Source organism: Trichechus manatus, unplaced genomic scaffold, assembly GCF_000243295.1.
Source record: "Trichechus manatus latirostris isolate Lorelei unplaced genomic scaffold, TriManLat1.0 scaffold00173, whole genome shotgun sequence".
NCBI classification, from domain to species: domain Eukaryota; kingdom Metazoa; phylum Chordata; class Mammalia; order Sirenia; family Trichechidae; genus Trichechus; species Trichechus manatus.
The window spans coordinates 4,653,530-4,667,695 of NW_004444109.1; the positions used below are offsets into that span (position 1 = coordinate 4,653,530).

The following is a 14,166-nucleotide window of genomic DNA, read 5'->3' on the forward strand; positions in this document are numbered from 1 at the left end:
CTTGGTGATAGATAATATTTTTTATTGTATTCCTACTTGAATAATCATACAGTATAACTAACTGGACATTAGCAATTAAAAGCCACAACACGTAAATTAAGTACGAAGTTATAATTCTTCATTCTTAATTTTGAAAGGGAAACACTTCAAATCTGAAAAATTTTTTGTTACTCGTTTGGTGGTACAATTCTACTAGAACTGACATAGACTAATTATTTTCTCTATTTGTCTTATTTAGTGTGGGTATTCAGACATTTCACCACACAATTGCACGTGTCTGATTATGGCCACTGCCTCGGTTTTCACTGGCAGTGTTGTATAACTCAGTGAACTAGGGATGCACAGTATTACTTTTCTAAAATCTGAAAAGTCTTAATTCTGGAAAACAGCTGGTTCTAAGAATTGTGAACCTGTATATCATAGCATCTCAGCTGGAATCTACTCAATGGCAATGGGTTTTGGTTACATCATAACATCAGCTTTGAAAAATGCAAGAGTGCAATGAGATTGAAAGGCACCAGAGAAGTTAATTTGAATATGTTAATATATTTGGGTTGATATATTACAGATTCCTATTTCTTGTTTTTTAACAATTATAAATATGAAATAATGGCCACATCTGTTTTTGACAGATGTGCACCTCAGGGTAGAATATCTTGGTAATTTCCTAAACTGGCTTTTCAGGAATAAGAGTGTCATTTATATAATACAAGTGCTTATGTGAAATAATGAGATTGATGAACTTTACTTTCTACTTTACAGAGAAGATTGGAGCCACCTCTGATGAGCTCCTTATTATTATTTTCCCTTCACCCCCACATTCCTATTTACCTTTTCAAATGTATTTTTCATTATTTTCTTTTGCAGAGAAAGACTATCTCTTCACTTCAAGGTTAGCCTCCTCACTATGCTCGAATGAATATCATCTCTCTAGTCCAATCCTTAATACTTCCTTCTAATTGGATAATTTGTCCAGTTTGTTAATATACTTGGTTTATACTTAGCTTTACTTGAATAGGTAAAGCATTTTCTACCCATAATACTATCTTCCTTAAGCTACTGCTCTCCCCGCCTCTTTCTTTCTCTCCTTCTGTTATTTGCAAGTCTTCTTGAAATAACAGGGAAATTGCTGCCTCCACCTCCTGATTATACTTCCATGTTTATCCTTTTCCAATCTCCCATTTCTCTTTTATTTATTTATTTATTTTTATTACTCCATCGTAACTCCTCTGGTGGAAAACAAAAGTGACCTGTAAATTGTCAGGTTGCATAGTCTTCCTCCAGGCCTCATTTTCTTGGATTTCTCTAGAGGATCAGCATGTTTTTTCTTGTCTTTGACTACTATGACACTACAGCTTCGTACTTCCTCCTCCTCCTTACTGTCCACTCCTTTTCTGTTTTGATTGTTATCTTCTTCCTCCTTCTATCCCTTCCCCTTGGAACAAATCAAACTATTCATTGTCCCCTAAACATTCTGTGCACCTTCCAAATTTGTCTTCGCTCAAATTTGTATGAAGTCTTCACTTATATTTTTATTTTATTTTTATAAGTCTTCACTTATATTTTTATTTTTTACATTATTTTCTACATTTTATTATTTTTAATATGTTTTATTTCTATTACTAGATCAGGTATTTCTTGAAAATAGGTTTAATGAGTCTTGAGAGGGTTCACTTCAGAATTATATCCTCACAGGAATGCAAACGTGATGTGAACAAGAATATTTGTTTTGCCTATTACTAAATTCCCAAAACCTGGAGCATAGCCTGGTCCATATCAGAAACTCAATAAATATTTGTTGAATAACTATTCAATACAGCACCTAAGACAGTGCTTTGTACATACATAATAGGCACTATATGAAGAGTTAGTGAATTACATTAAAATTTCAAAACATATGTTTCTTCCTTCAAAATAGTGACTTGAGAAGTTATACATTTACTACAGTAATGTCAGGTCACATCTTTGAGACTGTCCTTAGAACTAGTTTTTAAGTTGTAAAATAAAACCAGTTCAATACCATTTTGTTTTAAACAAAAACAGCTTTACTTAATGCATTGATTTAACTTCGTTCTCAATTATATTTGGCTGGAAATTAACTCTGAAAATTCTAGACTTTTAAAAATTGTAGTCAGCTAACTCATTTACAGGGCCACCAGATATTGGATCACCATACTGAATATTTTTCTTGGCAGGCTGAACTATTATTGAACTCTTCCTCTTCCCAACTTCTAAATGTTATGTTCTCCAGGATCTGTCCTGGACCCTTTATTCTCTTTTCTTTCAATATTCTTTCTCATCAACTTACTTGGATTTTAGTATGATCTTATGCCAGTGACTTCCAAATTTATACCTCCTGATCTTTTCCCTGATTCGTGAACCTTAATTTCCACCTGTCTCTTCTGATACCTCCATATGGGTGTCTCAGACATGTAAAATTAACATGTCAAAATCTCAACTCTTCCTACTACCCAAATGTTTTCCCTGCAGTGATCTCATCCTACCTTAATTACTTTAGTAAATCAAAACATTGTCTACACTTAGTTACTCAAGTCACAATCCTAGGATTTATTAACACACTGAGTTTTATGATACTTCACTGCTTTCTGGAAGTTCTCTCAAAGGTCTGATAAATTGAAGTCTTTTCTAGCATCTTTGAATGATGAAGTTTCAAATGATCCCCTTTACTGAGTTGATTCCAGTATTCATATAAGCAATGGACATTTAGAAAAAATACTAAAATTTCAAACATTTTGTGTTAATTTAATACATGTGACATATACTACAGCAAAAACCTACTAAAAGGCATTAAATAGTTCAATGATACTTCATTTATTTGATCATCAAAAATTTTTTTCCTTTACGAAAGTATTAGCGCAAGAGACAGAAAGGACCACATAAACCAGAGACTGCATCAGCCTGAGACCAGAAGAACTAGATGGTGCCTGGCTACCGCCAATGACCTCCCTGTCAGGGAACACAACAGAGAGTCCCTGATGGAGCAGGAGAAAAGTGGGGTGCAGAACTCAAATTCTAGTAAAAAGACCAGACTTAATGGTATGATTGAGACTGAAGGATCCCCAGAAAGCATGGCTCCCGGACTCTCTGTCAACCCGGAACTAAAACCTTTCCTGAGGCTACCTCTTCAGACAAAGATTTGACTGGACTATGGGACATAAAATGATACTCGTGAAGAGTGTGATTCTTAGCTCAAGTAGATACTTGAGACTAAATGGGCAGCTCTTGTCCGGAGGTGAGATGAGAAGGCAGACAGGGTCAAGAGCTGGTTGAATGGACAAGGCAAATCAGGGGTGGAAAGGAGGAGAGTGCTGTCACGGTATAGGGAGAGCAATCAGGGTCATATAACAATGTATGCATAAATTTCTGTATGAGAGACTAACTTGAATTGTAAACTTTCACTAAAAGAACAAGAATAAAAAAAGAAAAAAAATTTTTTTCCTTTACAACTTCTTATCCAAAAATCAATTTGAAGTGAAGCAATAAAGTATTCATTATAAATGTAAAAGAAAAAATTTTTTAATTTTTCAGTTTGTCTCCATTCTTGCTACATTTTCACTATTCTGAGACTCATTTGCCCTTACCTTGGACTACTGTCCCGTCTCCTAATTGTATCCCTGTCTCTCCAGCATTGCCATCAAAATCACCTATCAAAATGAAAGTCTGAACTGTTATTCGCTGAAAACCTTCAATGCTCTTTCATCTGCAATATAATGTCAAAAAACCGAAATATGATGTTTAAGCCATTCCATTACTGTGCCTCTTCCTATCTCACCACTCTCATAGCCGTTAGTCCTAGTCCCACACACCACTACTCATCCACACCTAAGAGCACTCATGGTGCATTGTTTAATCTCATCTGTGTTTCTGAGAGTGCCCTGTCACCTTCCCTCTTGTTCCCTGACTCTGCTAAGCGAGTCAAATAATTTCTGAAGTGTCGGCTCAGATGTCTCCTCCTCCAGATATATTCTTCAAGATCCTCAGGTCTGGGTTTCCTTAATACTCTGGCCGTATCTCTCACTGCACTGACCTCATACTTCATATGTCAAATTCTCTCATTACAAAGTGAGCTCCGTGAGGACCCAATGTGTGTCTCGTCTCATCTTAGTATCCCTAGCACAGCCATATTAAAAAAATAAAAATAAAAAGAATGAGTGACTGAATAAATTAATGAATGAAAATCTCTTCTGGAGCCATCATTTCTTAGTGAACTAAAGAAAGGGATTCCCTACAAGTACCACAGTTGTGTCAATGTCTATATTTGGAATGAAGCATTTTATTGATCTTTTGGAGCTTTTAAGCTATATACATCAAAGAATCAAGGATTAAGCTCGCATGCATAGCTGCTGACATCTTCAGATTCTTAAGGGAATGAATGATACAGCGACAAATCTGACGTGTTATATGGAGATTTTGAAGTCTCTATTATGTGTCAGTAAGTCAGGATGGCCGAGTGGTCTAAGGCACTGCATTCAGGTTGCAGTCTCCCGTGGAAGCATGGGTTTGAATCCCACTCCTGACAATACAATACAATTTGGGGGCCTATTGATCATTGTTACATTTGTTTTACAGATTTATTATTCTCTTTCTAACAATGCTTGCAAATAAACACTCCCTATGGGAGCCCTGGTGGCACAGTGGTTAAGATCTTGGCTGCTAACCAAAAGATGGGCAGTTCAAATCCACTATCCGCTCCTTGAAAACCCTATGAGGCTGTTCTATTCTGTCCTATAGGATTGCTATGAGTCAGAAACGACTCAACAGCAACGGGTTATTGTGTGTTACAGGAAACGGCACGGTAGGATGGAAAATGCTCTAGACTAGAGTACTATAAATCTGGGAGATACTACCTCTGACACTAACTTGAAAACTGTGGCAGTCACTTATTCTATCTGTTTTCTTACCTATAAGATGGGGGAGAGGAGGCATGGTGGTTCAGTGGTAAAATTCTCATCCTCCATTCAGGGGACCTGGTTTGATTTCTGGCCAATGCACCTCATGTGCACCACCATCCATCTGTCAGTGGAGGCTTGTGTGTTGCTGTGATGCTGAACAGGTTTCAGTAGAGCTTCCAGACTAGGACAGACAAGGAAGGAAGGCCTGGCACTCTGCTCCAGAAAACCAGCCAATGAAATTCCTATGGATCATCATTATGTTTCATTGTACATGGGGGCACTATGAGTTGGAGCCTATCGAAGGCAGACAACAACAGCAATCCAAGGTTCCTTCTTAACTTTTTTTTTTTTTTGTAATTCTATAGCTTTCAAAACAATAGGAAACTCCCATATTAGAACATGCTATCAAAGTGAAATAACAAAATTTCTAGGGGACTTTTTAGACCAGCTAAATTAACATAATTTTGTTTTATAGTTCCTAATTAAGAGATGAGCTGATAACTACCACGATTTTCAGTTCGAGGAATACTCCTAATTTCATGAAAGTGTACTTAATAGTAGTATAGGATTTTATTTATAAAAATAGTATTGTCATAATAAAAAATATACAAAAAGTAAAATCTTCTGATTGTGTGGGGATGTTGGAGAGATACAGCAAGGCTGAGGAGGGTACCCCTATCCCCAAATATGGGGAAAAATGAGTCTCAAATGTTTGGAAAATGCTGTGCCAACATTTCCTAATTGGACTGTTTTAGCAAAAAATCACTGTCGTGCTTGCTAAAGACACGAGAGTCTCAAAATCATGTTGAGCCTATTCTAAATCATGGAACACTTGTCAGGAGTCTTTACAATGAGCGACAAATGTGAGGGTGATAAAACCTCTCTCTATTTTCACGATACCAACTGTTGGATTTTACAGGAGATGTTGGCAAGTGAGAAAAAAAAGAGATGACATTGAAACTTTTACAGTTATGTGAACTATGGGACAGTTGCAAAGTTTGGTAACCAAAAAGAAACTGATGCTGCTTACAGCTTAGGTAATACTTGATGCAGTAAAATATAAAGTCAGACTGCATTCCCAAAGCCCTACAAGACAGCACAGGAGGGGAGGGATAATGACCTTAAGGAGAGCTCTGGTAGCACAGTGGTTAAGTTCTGGGTTGCTAACCAAAAAGTCGATGGTTTGAACCCACCAGCTGCTCCGTGGAAGAAAGATGTGGCAGTCTGCTTCCAGAACAATTACAGCCTTGGAAATTTTATGGGCAGTTTTGCTCTGTCCAACAGGGTTGCTGTCAGTCAGAATCAACTGGATGGCAATGGGTTTTTTGGTTTAGATAAAATCAGTCTAATAAATACTTAAGGGGCTTGAAAATAATACAAAATTATGGTGAATAGTACAAGGTCTTAAGTGCCAGGTATGTGGCAGCAGTGACTTTCTAAAAACTTCTAATGATTTTTTTTTCCAGTATTAAATATTCAACATTGTTCCCCCACCCCCACATATGGCAGTCATTTTCCCTTTTCTCTCTAAGACAAATTTAACATTAATAAGTTTATAGCAGTCTTTCCTTTAAAAATTATTTTTAGAGACTTCCAGATGGCAGCTGAGAGGGTGGACAGTGATCTCCTTCATGCTCTTGCTTAAGCACAAATGGTTTTGCTGCTGCCTGTTATGGGAGGGTCTAGGAAAGAGACTGTTTGACTGGAAGAGTAAGAAAGGCAGTAACTGTAATGCAGGGTAGACAACAGAACGGAAACTTGAGAATATAAAAGTGCTCTCCTAGCCCTCTCCTATTCAGGGTCGTTCCAGGGAAAATTGCAAAGTAGGCCAAGTTTGTATTCAGCGTTCTAATCCTCTTGTTCAACAGTCTTCTCCCCAAATCCTGACGATGTGTTTCCACATTCTCCCTCAGATGGGCAATAGCCTCAACTTCTATTCTTTCTTAAATAGCTCCTTCACAGCTGAGAAATATGATGAAATTGCAGTCGGTATTGGAGTCTCTGGGTGGCGCAAGCAGTTACATGGTTGGCCAATAACCAAAAGGTGTGAGATTTGAATCCACCCAGAGGCATCTTAGAAGATAAGGCTTGGAGATATATTTTTTAAAGGTCATAGCCATAGAAAACCCTATGGAGCACAGTTCTTCACTGACACACATAGGGTCTCCATGAATCAGATGGATTCAGAAACTGGTTTTGTTTTGTTTTTTTGGTTTTGCTTTGTTCTTTTTTTTTTGAAGCAGGGTTGTTTTATGTTGTTTTGCAGTGAATTAGAGAGAGAAGCTTTAAGAACCGGGGCTCTGAATCTTTACCAAATTCTGAGAGCATCTATCAAATGCTGCAGTTCTTTAAACTAGCCTAGCTCTGTTTTCAATATGCAAGCCTACAAGCAAAATTCTGACTTAAAGAAGGAAAAGAAGAAAAACAAAATCCATCAGTTTTAGCTTCTGTAGTTTTATAGAATGTTCTCTGAGAAGAGGGAAAGAACCTCTTAAGAATTTAGTTTTAAAACTGGAATTCACTACTGCAAACCTGGGCCATTCATTATTTCTATTATTCTCTACTTTCCATTGAAAGTTTATTTTTATTAGACTTTAATCAGGAATTCCATTGTGATATATTTTGAACCTAGAATATAATTTAACAAGTCAGATACTTTCCAGTAGAGAGAGGATAGGGGAGACACAAACTTAAAAAGGAAAAAAAAAGAAATTATAAGGCAATTAAATAAAATGAGAAAGAATGTGGATGAAGCAATTCCTGAGGTGCAAAAAAGTCTGAATTCTAGCCACAGGAGAAGGAACTGACAGCAGGCCATCCAGGAAGGGAGGTTAGATTCCTGAAAGTTCCCACTCCACCTTGGCACAACATGATAACAGAGTTACAATGTAGAATTCTATTCCACTAGCTTTAGGCTTCTAGAACGTGGTTTTAGTCAAATATAAAAATATCAGGAGACTTATTTTCTATGGGAAATTGAGAAATAACCCTTGGTTATCAGTGGGGAGCTCAGAAAAGATGTCTATCAGCATTTTTGGAGACTCCATATTTATTATTCCAGAATCAGTAAAGATTGCTAAATTTTAGAAAGTGCCTGTAAAATCTTTTTAAGGAGAAAAAGGTATCACAGACAATCAAAATAATTTACAGTTCATCTAGTAGATAGAAATTCAAAGGTATAGTACTTCCTTAAAAAATTAAAATGTAAATACTTTTCTGAGGTATAGGAAGTAATGGAATCCTGGGTGATACAAAAGGTTAACGTGCTTGGCTGCTAACCAAAAGTTGGTGTTTCAAGCCCACCCAGTGATGCCTCAGAAGAAAGGCCTGGCTATCTACTTTTGAAAAATCAGCCACTGAAAACCCCATGGAACACAGTTTTATTCTCAAACACATGGGGTCGCCATAAGTTGGAATCAACTGGACAGCAACTGCTTAAGAAATAAATTAGCTTCAAAACTTATGGAAGAGTTTTAGTCTTTACAGAAATAACATTATACGTGTTTATATTAGCATACTCTGTTCAGTTATTCTTTTTACAAAATATAAAATCATTAAAATAATATCAAATGTAATTCGGCCAATTTTCTGATAAACAACAGCTTATTAGATAGAAATATATATTCACTTTTTTATTAAGTAAAATGATATTATGATACCATATAAATTCAAAACATTTAGATTGTTCACCTGTCTGCCTATGTATCTACCTATCTATCTAGATGTTTGATGAAGAATGAAGGGCTTACAGAAAAAATCTAATTGACTAATAGAGAAGCAGGGCACAAAAATGCAATTAAACAGAAAGAAACTAAGTATATTATTTGATTTTTTTTAATATTAAGAGAAACTAACGTAACCACTTTCTACTAGAGGGCTTATTAAAATCCTTATAAACCCATTGCTGTCAAGTTGATTCTGACTCATAGTGACCGTATAGGACAGAGTAGAACTGCCCCATAGGGTTTCCAAGGAGCGGCTGGTGGATTCCAACTGTTCACTCTTTGGTTAGCAGCCAAGCTCTTAACTACTGCGCCTCCAGGGCTCCAAAATCCTTAAAGCTTTACCAAACACTTATCTCCAGCAGTAGTCCAGTACCTCACACCTTCACTTAACTACTGAATTCTTTCAAATATTTTTGCTAAAATAATGGACAATAATACTAATGCTATGAATTTAGGAGAATTAAACTAGCAAAAATACACAAATATTAGGAACAGAACAAATGTTAAAAAAAAAACTACACAAAAAAAAGGGAGGAAAAAATAGGAACATATGCACTAATAAAATTATAGCTCGAAAAATACTAGGTCATTTCCAAAAGAAAGCCATTATTAGCACAGAAAGTTCTATCGAAAATGTGATTATTATTTTTGGAATTTATTTTTTCATTTCTAAAATTAGAAAATATTTTAATATAGAAATAGAAGATTATTTTTCTAAAATAAGATAAAAACAACTACATGTAAAATATAAAATGCTACTAATTATCTTTTAAGACAATCTGTATAAGACACTGCTACCAAAAAAAAAAAAAAAAAAAAACAACTGGTAGACCAGTTCCTTTTCTGTTTAGCTCTTAGTTTCTTTTTCCTAAAAGCAAGTTACTTTTGTCTTTACGAGATTTTTAAGGATATCAAAATTTAGGATTTAATATCTGAAATTAACATGAGATAATTGTTTGAATATGATTATCATCATATTTCACCTGTAAAAAGAGAAATAATTATTCTTTATATATGTGTGAAATGAATTAATTGTGGCATTGCCTCTCATATTCCTTTTCAAAGAGATTAACAGAATATATTGACCAAGACAATGGCTGATTGCTTCTTCGGCATTTTAAAGTTATGTCTGAATAAGTTGATCATCATCTGAATAGTATAAAGGATTGGTCCAGCAAGCAGGCTCATATGGTACTTTCATCCTAATGCTGGCTTCACTATTTACTACTTGCACAACATTAAAAAAGTTACTTATCTATTAAATGTGAGGGTAGTTATACTTACCTCTTTATGAATGTATGAGAACTAAGTAGGAAAATAAATTTTAAGTAGTGAACAAAGAATGAATAGAAGTTTACTCAATGCATATGAACTATTTTAATGTTCTCGCCTTTAGTTCACATAGATTAAGTCCTCCTTTCACTTATTCTCGAGTGTTTGTTTCATATCTGGTCATAGGAATGGATCAAAGTGATCTGAGCAAATTTTCCCATTAGGTGACAAAGTTGCATAGAAACAACACAGGTTTTGCCCATAGCTAGATCTTAGATTAAACTCCAACCTGCCGTACAGGTTAATAAATTTCCCATGAGCTCGTTTTTCTTATATGAACAATAAAAAATATTGAACTTTTTGGAGCTGTTTTGCATTTTAAATAAGCTAATGTTTTAAAAACCTAGCACAATTTATAGTAAGGAGTAACAACTCAATAAATGTTAGTTCCTTTCCTCTGAATCTAGATAGGTAGGTAGGTGTGTGTATGGGAAAAAAGAGAGAGAAAATAAGATAGATGTGATAGATTTGAGAAAGGTGAGAGTGAGAGAGATTGCATATGGCTTCATGAAGGCAGGCTGCAAGTCAAATTTATTTTTTACATTTCTTTAGAATCTAATGTTTCCTTACATAATGAAAACATATAATAGATGTTGATTAAATGAATGAATGAATCATCAATCAATCCATTAATCAATGAAACAGTATTTCAGCTCATCTTTAAAGATCATGTTTTAAAGCAGCAGTCCCCCTCCCACATAAATTCAGAGATTACCTAGGTGTGACCTCCAGATTCATAATAATTTTCCCATATTCATTATTGGGGAAATGTGGAAACCACTTGTTTTACAAGAGATTTTCCCATTGGCAGTCTCACTCTTGGACTAGATAACCTATTATTCAAACTGTAATATTAATTAACGTCATTGCTAAACTTAGGCTTCTTTTAAAAACAATAGTTATCTTTCTAAGACATTACCTTTTGGTATCAAAATTGAAAAACAGCTTTTCAGTATAAATTGTATTTTCAGAAATAAATGAAACCACTTGTTTTTCTCTAGTGGTCATTGTTCATTATCATCAAATACATTGCTCAGTTAGTGGATGGAAATGATTTAGAATTAATGTGTACATCAAGGTTTCTGTTTTGGGTTTTTTTTTTGTTTTTGATTAATAAAGTGCTTCATAAACATAAGATAATAAATGCAAACTCTTTACTTCTAGCATCCTTACAAATAGAATCCAATAAATGCTCTATTGATCCAGGTATGTATCATATATACAAACTGGTCTGTCTCATCATGTATATTCACATATTAAAATCCAATAATCCATAACTTAAAATGTGTCTAAAATATTCATATATCACATAACCACAACTCACCAAGAACACTTAAGTCACTTTAAGTAAACATACAGATTATCAAGAATTATGAATATTAGATAAGTATTCAAATTGTTTCGATTAAAAATAATTTTTAAAAAACAGTATTGCATTGTAAAGAAAGTAGCTATTGTAAAAGGTCAGAAAAATATCTTTCTGGAATTTACTACTAAGAAAACGAGGCTTTTTGTGAGGTCAACATTAAAATAAATCCAGCATAATAGTCAGCACAGAAATATAATAATATATGCATATGTGTGGATATGTATGTATTGAAATTTCAACATTATTTGAAAAGTTTGTAAGCATTATGTCTGCTGATGTATGTAAAATAGGACAACTGCATTGTAGGCAGAAATCTACTTTCTATGAATTACCAATCAATAAATGACTTAGAAGCTAATTTCTCTTTCAAAAAAAACTGAAATAATAGACATGAAATATAATTTAAATACTATTAATATTTCTGAAGACTGCTATATTAACATTTGTAATTTCAAAATCGGATTTATACAACTGTGCTTTTCAATTTTTACAGTAGGACATAAAAAACCAATTCACACTCCTCAATTCTTATACATAAGAGTAGCTCAATTCTTTGGGGTGAATTGTTAGCAAGTTTATTTGCTTTTTTTTAAATAAAAGAAACCTCATAATTAATAAAAACATAAATCAAACAAATGAATTGAAGATAAACTCTCAGAAAAAATTTACGTATTTACTTAAAAGTATTTCTATATCATCTCTGACAGGGTAAACAAATTCCTATTTATTTGATACCAAAGAAAACTAAGATGCAAATTAAAAGAAGCAGCCAAAACTTCAGCTTCATTATTATTTGACTCTCAAATCCAAACCAAAAATAGACAAACACTGCTAAGAGCCATAAAATTCCAATCAAGTTACTATTTCACCTAAATGATACATTTACTACTTTTTATAGTATAAATTAATATTTTAAAATGTGCATTGCTAACGGATAAACTCAAAATGGGAAAAGTTAAGTAATGTCCACCAAGATTAGAATAATCGAGTGACTTTGGTCAAATTCTCACTTGAGGAAGATTAAAGACTAATAACCATGGCGTCCCTTTTCTGTTGTTACTGAGATATTGAATAGTTGTTTTTCCTCTGGGACGGTCTCTGGATTTGCTGTTTCTTTTGATATATTATCAATGGTCCATTCCAACGTGATCAAGTCCAACTCTAGTACTAACAGGTTTCTAATGATTGCTTAAGTTTTTACACTTGGTAAGCATTCGAAGACTTCACTCACCTTGTTCAAGTGGTTGACTTTTAGTTGAAGTCGTTTTCATCTTGAGTGCCTCCCTAACAGACATGTCACAGCAGGAGCCTTTGTTAGTGTCTTGGTCACTGTCAGCCTGATCACTGTCCCCGTGCCCACTGTCTCTCAGGCTGGCTCTTTCTGGATCCTTAAACGTGGAGCTACTGAAATACATATAAAGAAAAAGAAGAGAAAGTGTTGTCTCTACGAGTTTGAATCCGAAGTATAGTCTCTTGCAAAGCAATTTTGACAGGAATGCAAATGGGGAAGCTGAGAAAGTTATTTAATAGGCCTTACCTTTGAACAAACTGCTGCCTGCTGCCCATGTAATTGGGCTCTGCGGGAAAATTGTCTGTCTGTGAAAGAGAAGGAAAAAAATACGTATAGTTGTACACTGGACAAATCTCCTGCAGAGCAACAAGATTTCCTAGTGGAAAAATGATTAATAATTCAAAAATTCCCTTAATCTTCAGATTTGTACATTTTAATTAAATTGGAAATTGCTGACATGTAATTACGTACTCAGAGCTATTAAATGATTCCGGTCCACAAATTACCTGTTAAAGTAAACAATGAGCCTGTCATAGTGACATTCTCTGTTAGTACCGGGATGGATAACACTGTGTTGTTTCATTACTTAGATATTAAGATTGAATGTTCGTGGGAGGAGTGGGAAAATGACCTAATTTCTCCATATTAAAAGTGTGAATTATTTAATAATACTCATTTTTAAACTTAATTACATCATCTGCTGGGATTCAACATCCTTCTTGACGTAATATAATTTAAAGTCATATACTCCTCATTGAAGAGGTACACGGCCTTTGCTCCAAATTTGTCAGTAACAAATACAAACATGACACATATGGTTGAACTCATCTCTATAATTCCTATCATCCACATTCCAACTATGGAAACTGTATCCAAACAATACAATTGAAATGGGTGTCTATTCTTGGTTATTAAAAACGAATTTAAAAATAAAAAGTTACTTAAAACATTGAGAGTGAAAATATTGAGACATCAGGCTTGTTTTTGTGGTTGTTTTTACTGCTTCCAAACTGATGTGGAGGTCTGCCAAAAAGAACTGAATTCTCCTTGTACCATGGAACAGAGTCTTTTGGGAAAAAGAGACTGGATCTTTCATAGATCTCGCTATACTGTACATTCATACACGTTACTTCTTCTCGCAGCTGACTCAATTACAAAGCTTCTCCTGTTTTTTGCATCACTTCATATCACACCATTATGCTCTGAAGCAGCTATGGGTTTGTACAAGATCTTCCCAGCATACAAGTATCACTGACACAGGGAGCATGCAATTCATAAAGCAGAGGGCTCAAGGTAAGACTTAATGTAATGCAATATGTGTTTTATATGCATATAAGACTAACTAAAAAAAAAAACTTTTTTTAGAATATTCTATGACTATTTGACTTTGCAAACTATTTTAAAAAAAGACAAGTTAAGTGTAATAACTTTAGCTTTTATGTGAGTTTCATTGTCTGCTAGAAGTTTTGAGGAAGGAAAAAACCCTCACAAATTTCTTAATCTGTAATCTTTTCTTTGTTCAAATGCTCTTTATCA

The 14,166-nt window shown here is 34.6% G+C and overlaps 1 protein-coding gene and 1 non-coding gene across 2 annotated transcripts in view; one reads left to right on the forward strand and one right to left on the reverse strand.

Annotated features, from left to right (window-relative positions):
- Window positions 1–14,166, reverse strand: part of PCDH17 (protocadherin 17) — a 106,715-nt gene that overhangs the window by 58,826 nt on the left and 33,723 nt on the right. The window contains exons 2-3 of the mRNA XM_004386843.1: window positions 12,877–12,935; window positions 12,571–12,743 (exon numbers count right to left, since the gene is read on the reverse strand). Coding sequence (XP_004386900.1) covers window positions 12,571–12,743; window positions 12,877–12,935 — 232 coding nt within the window. The remainder of the gene's footprint in view (window positions 1–12,570; window positions 12,744–12,876; window positions 12,936–14,166) is intronic.
- Window positions 4,458–4,540, forward strand: TRNAL-CAG (transfer RNA leucine (anticodon CAG)). The gene has a single exon. It is a non-coding gene; the product is annotated as a tRNA-Leu (tRNA).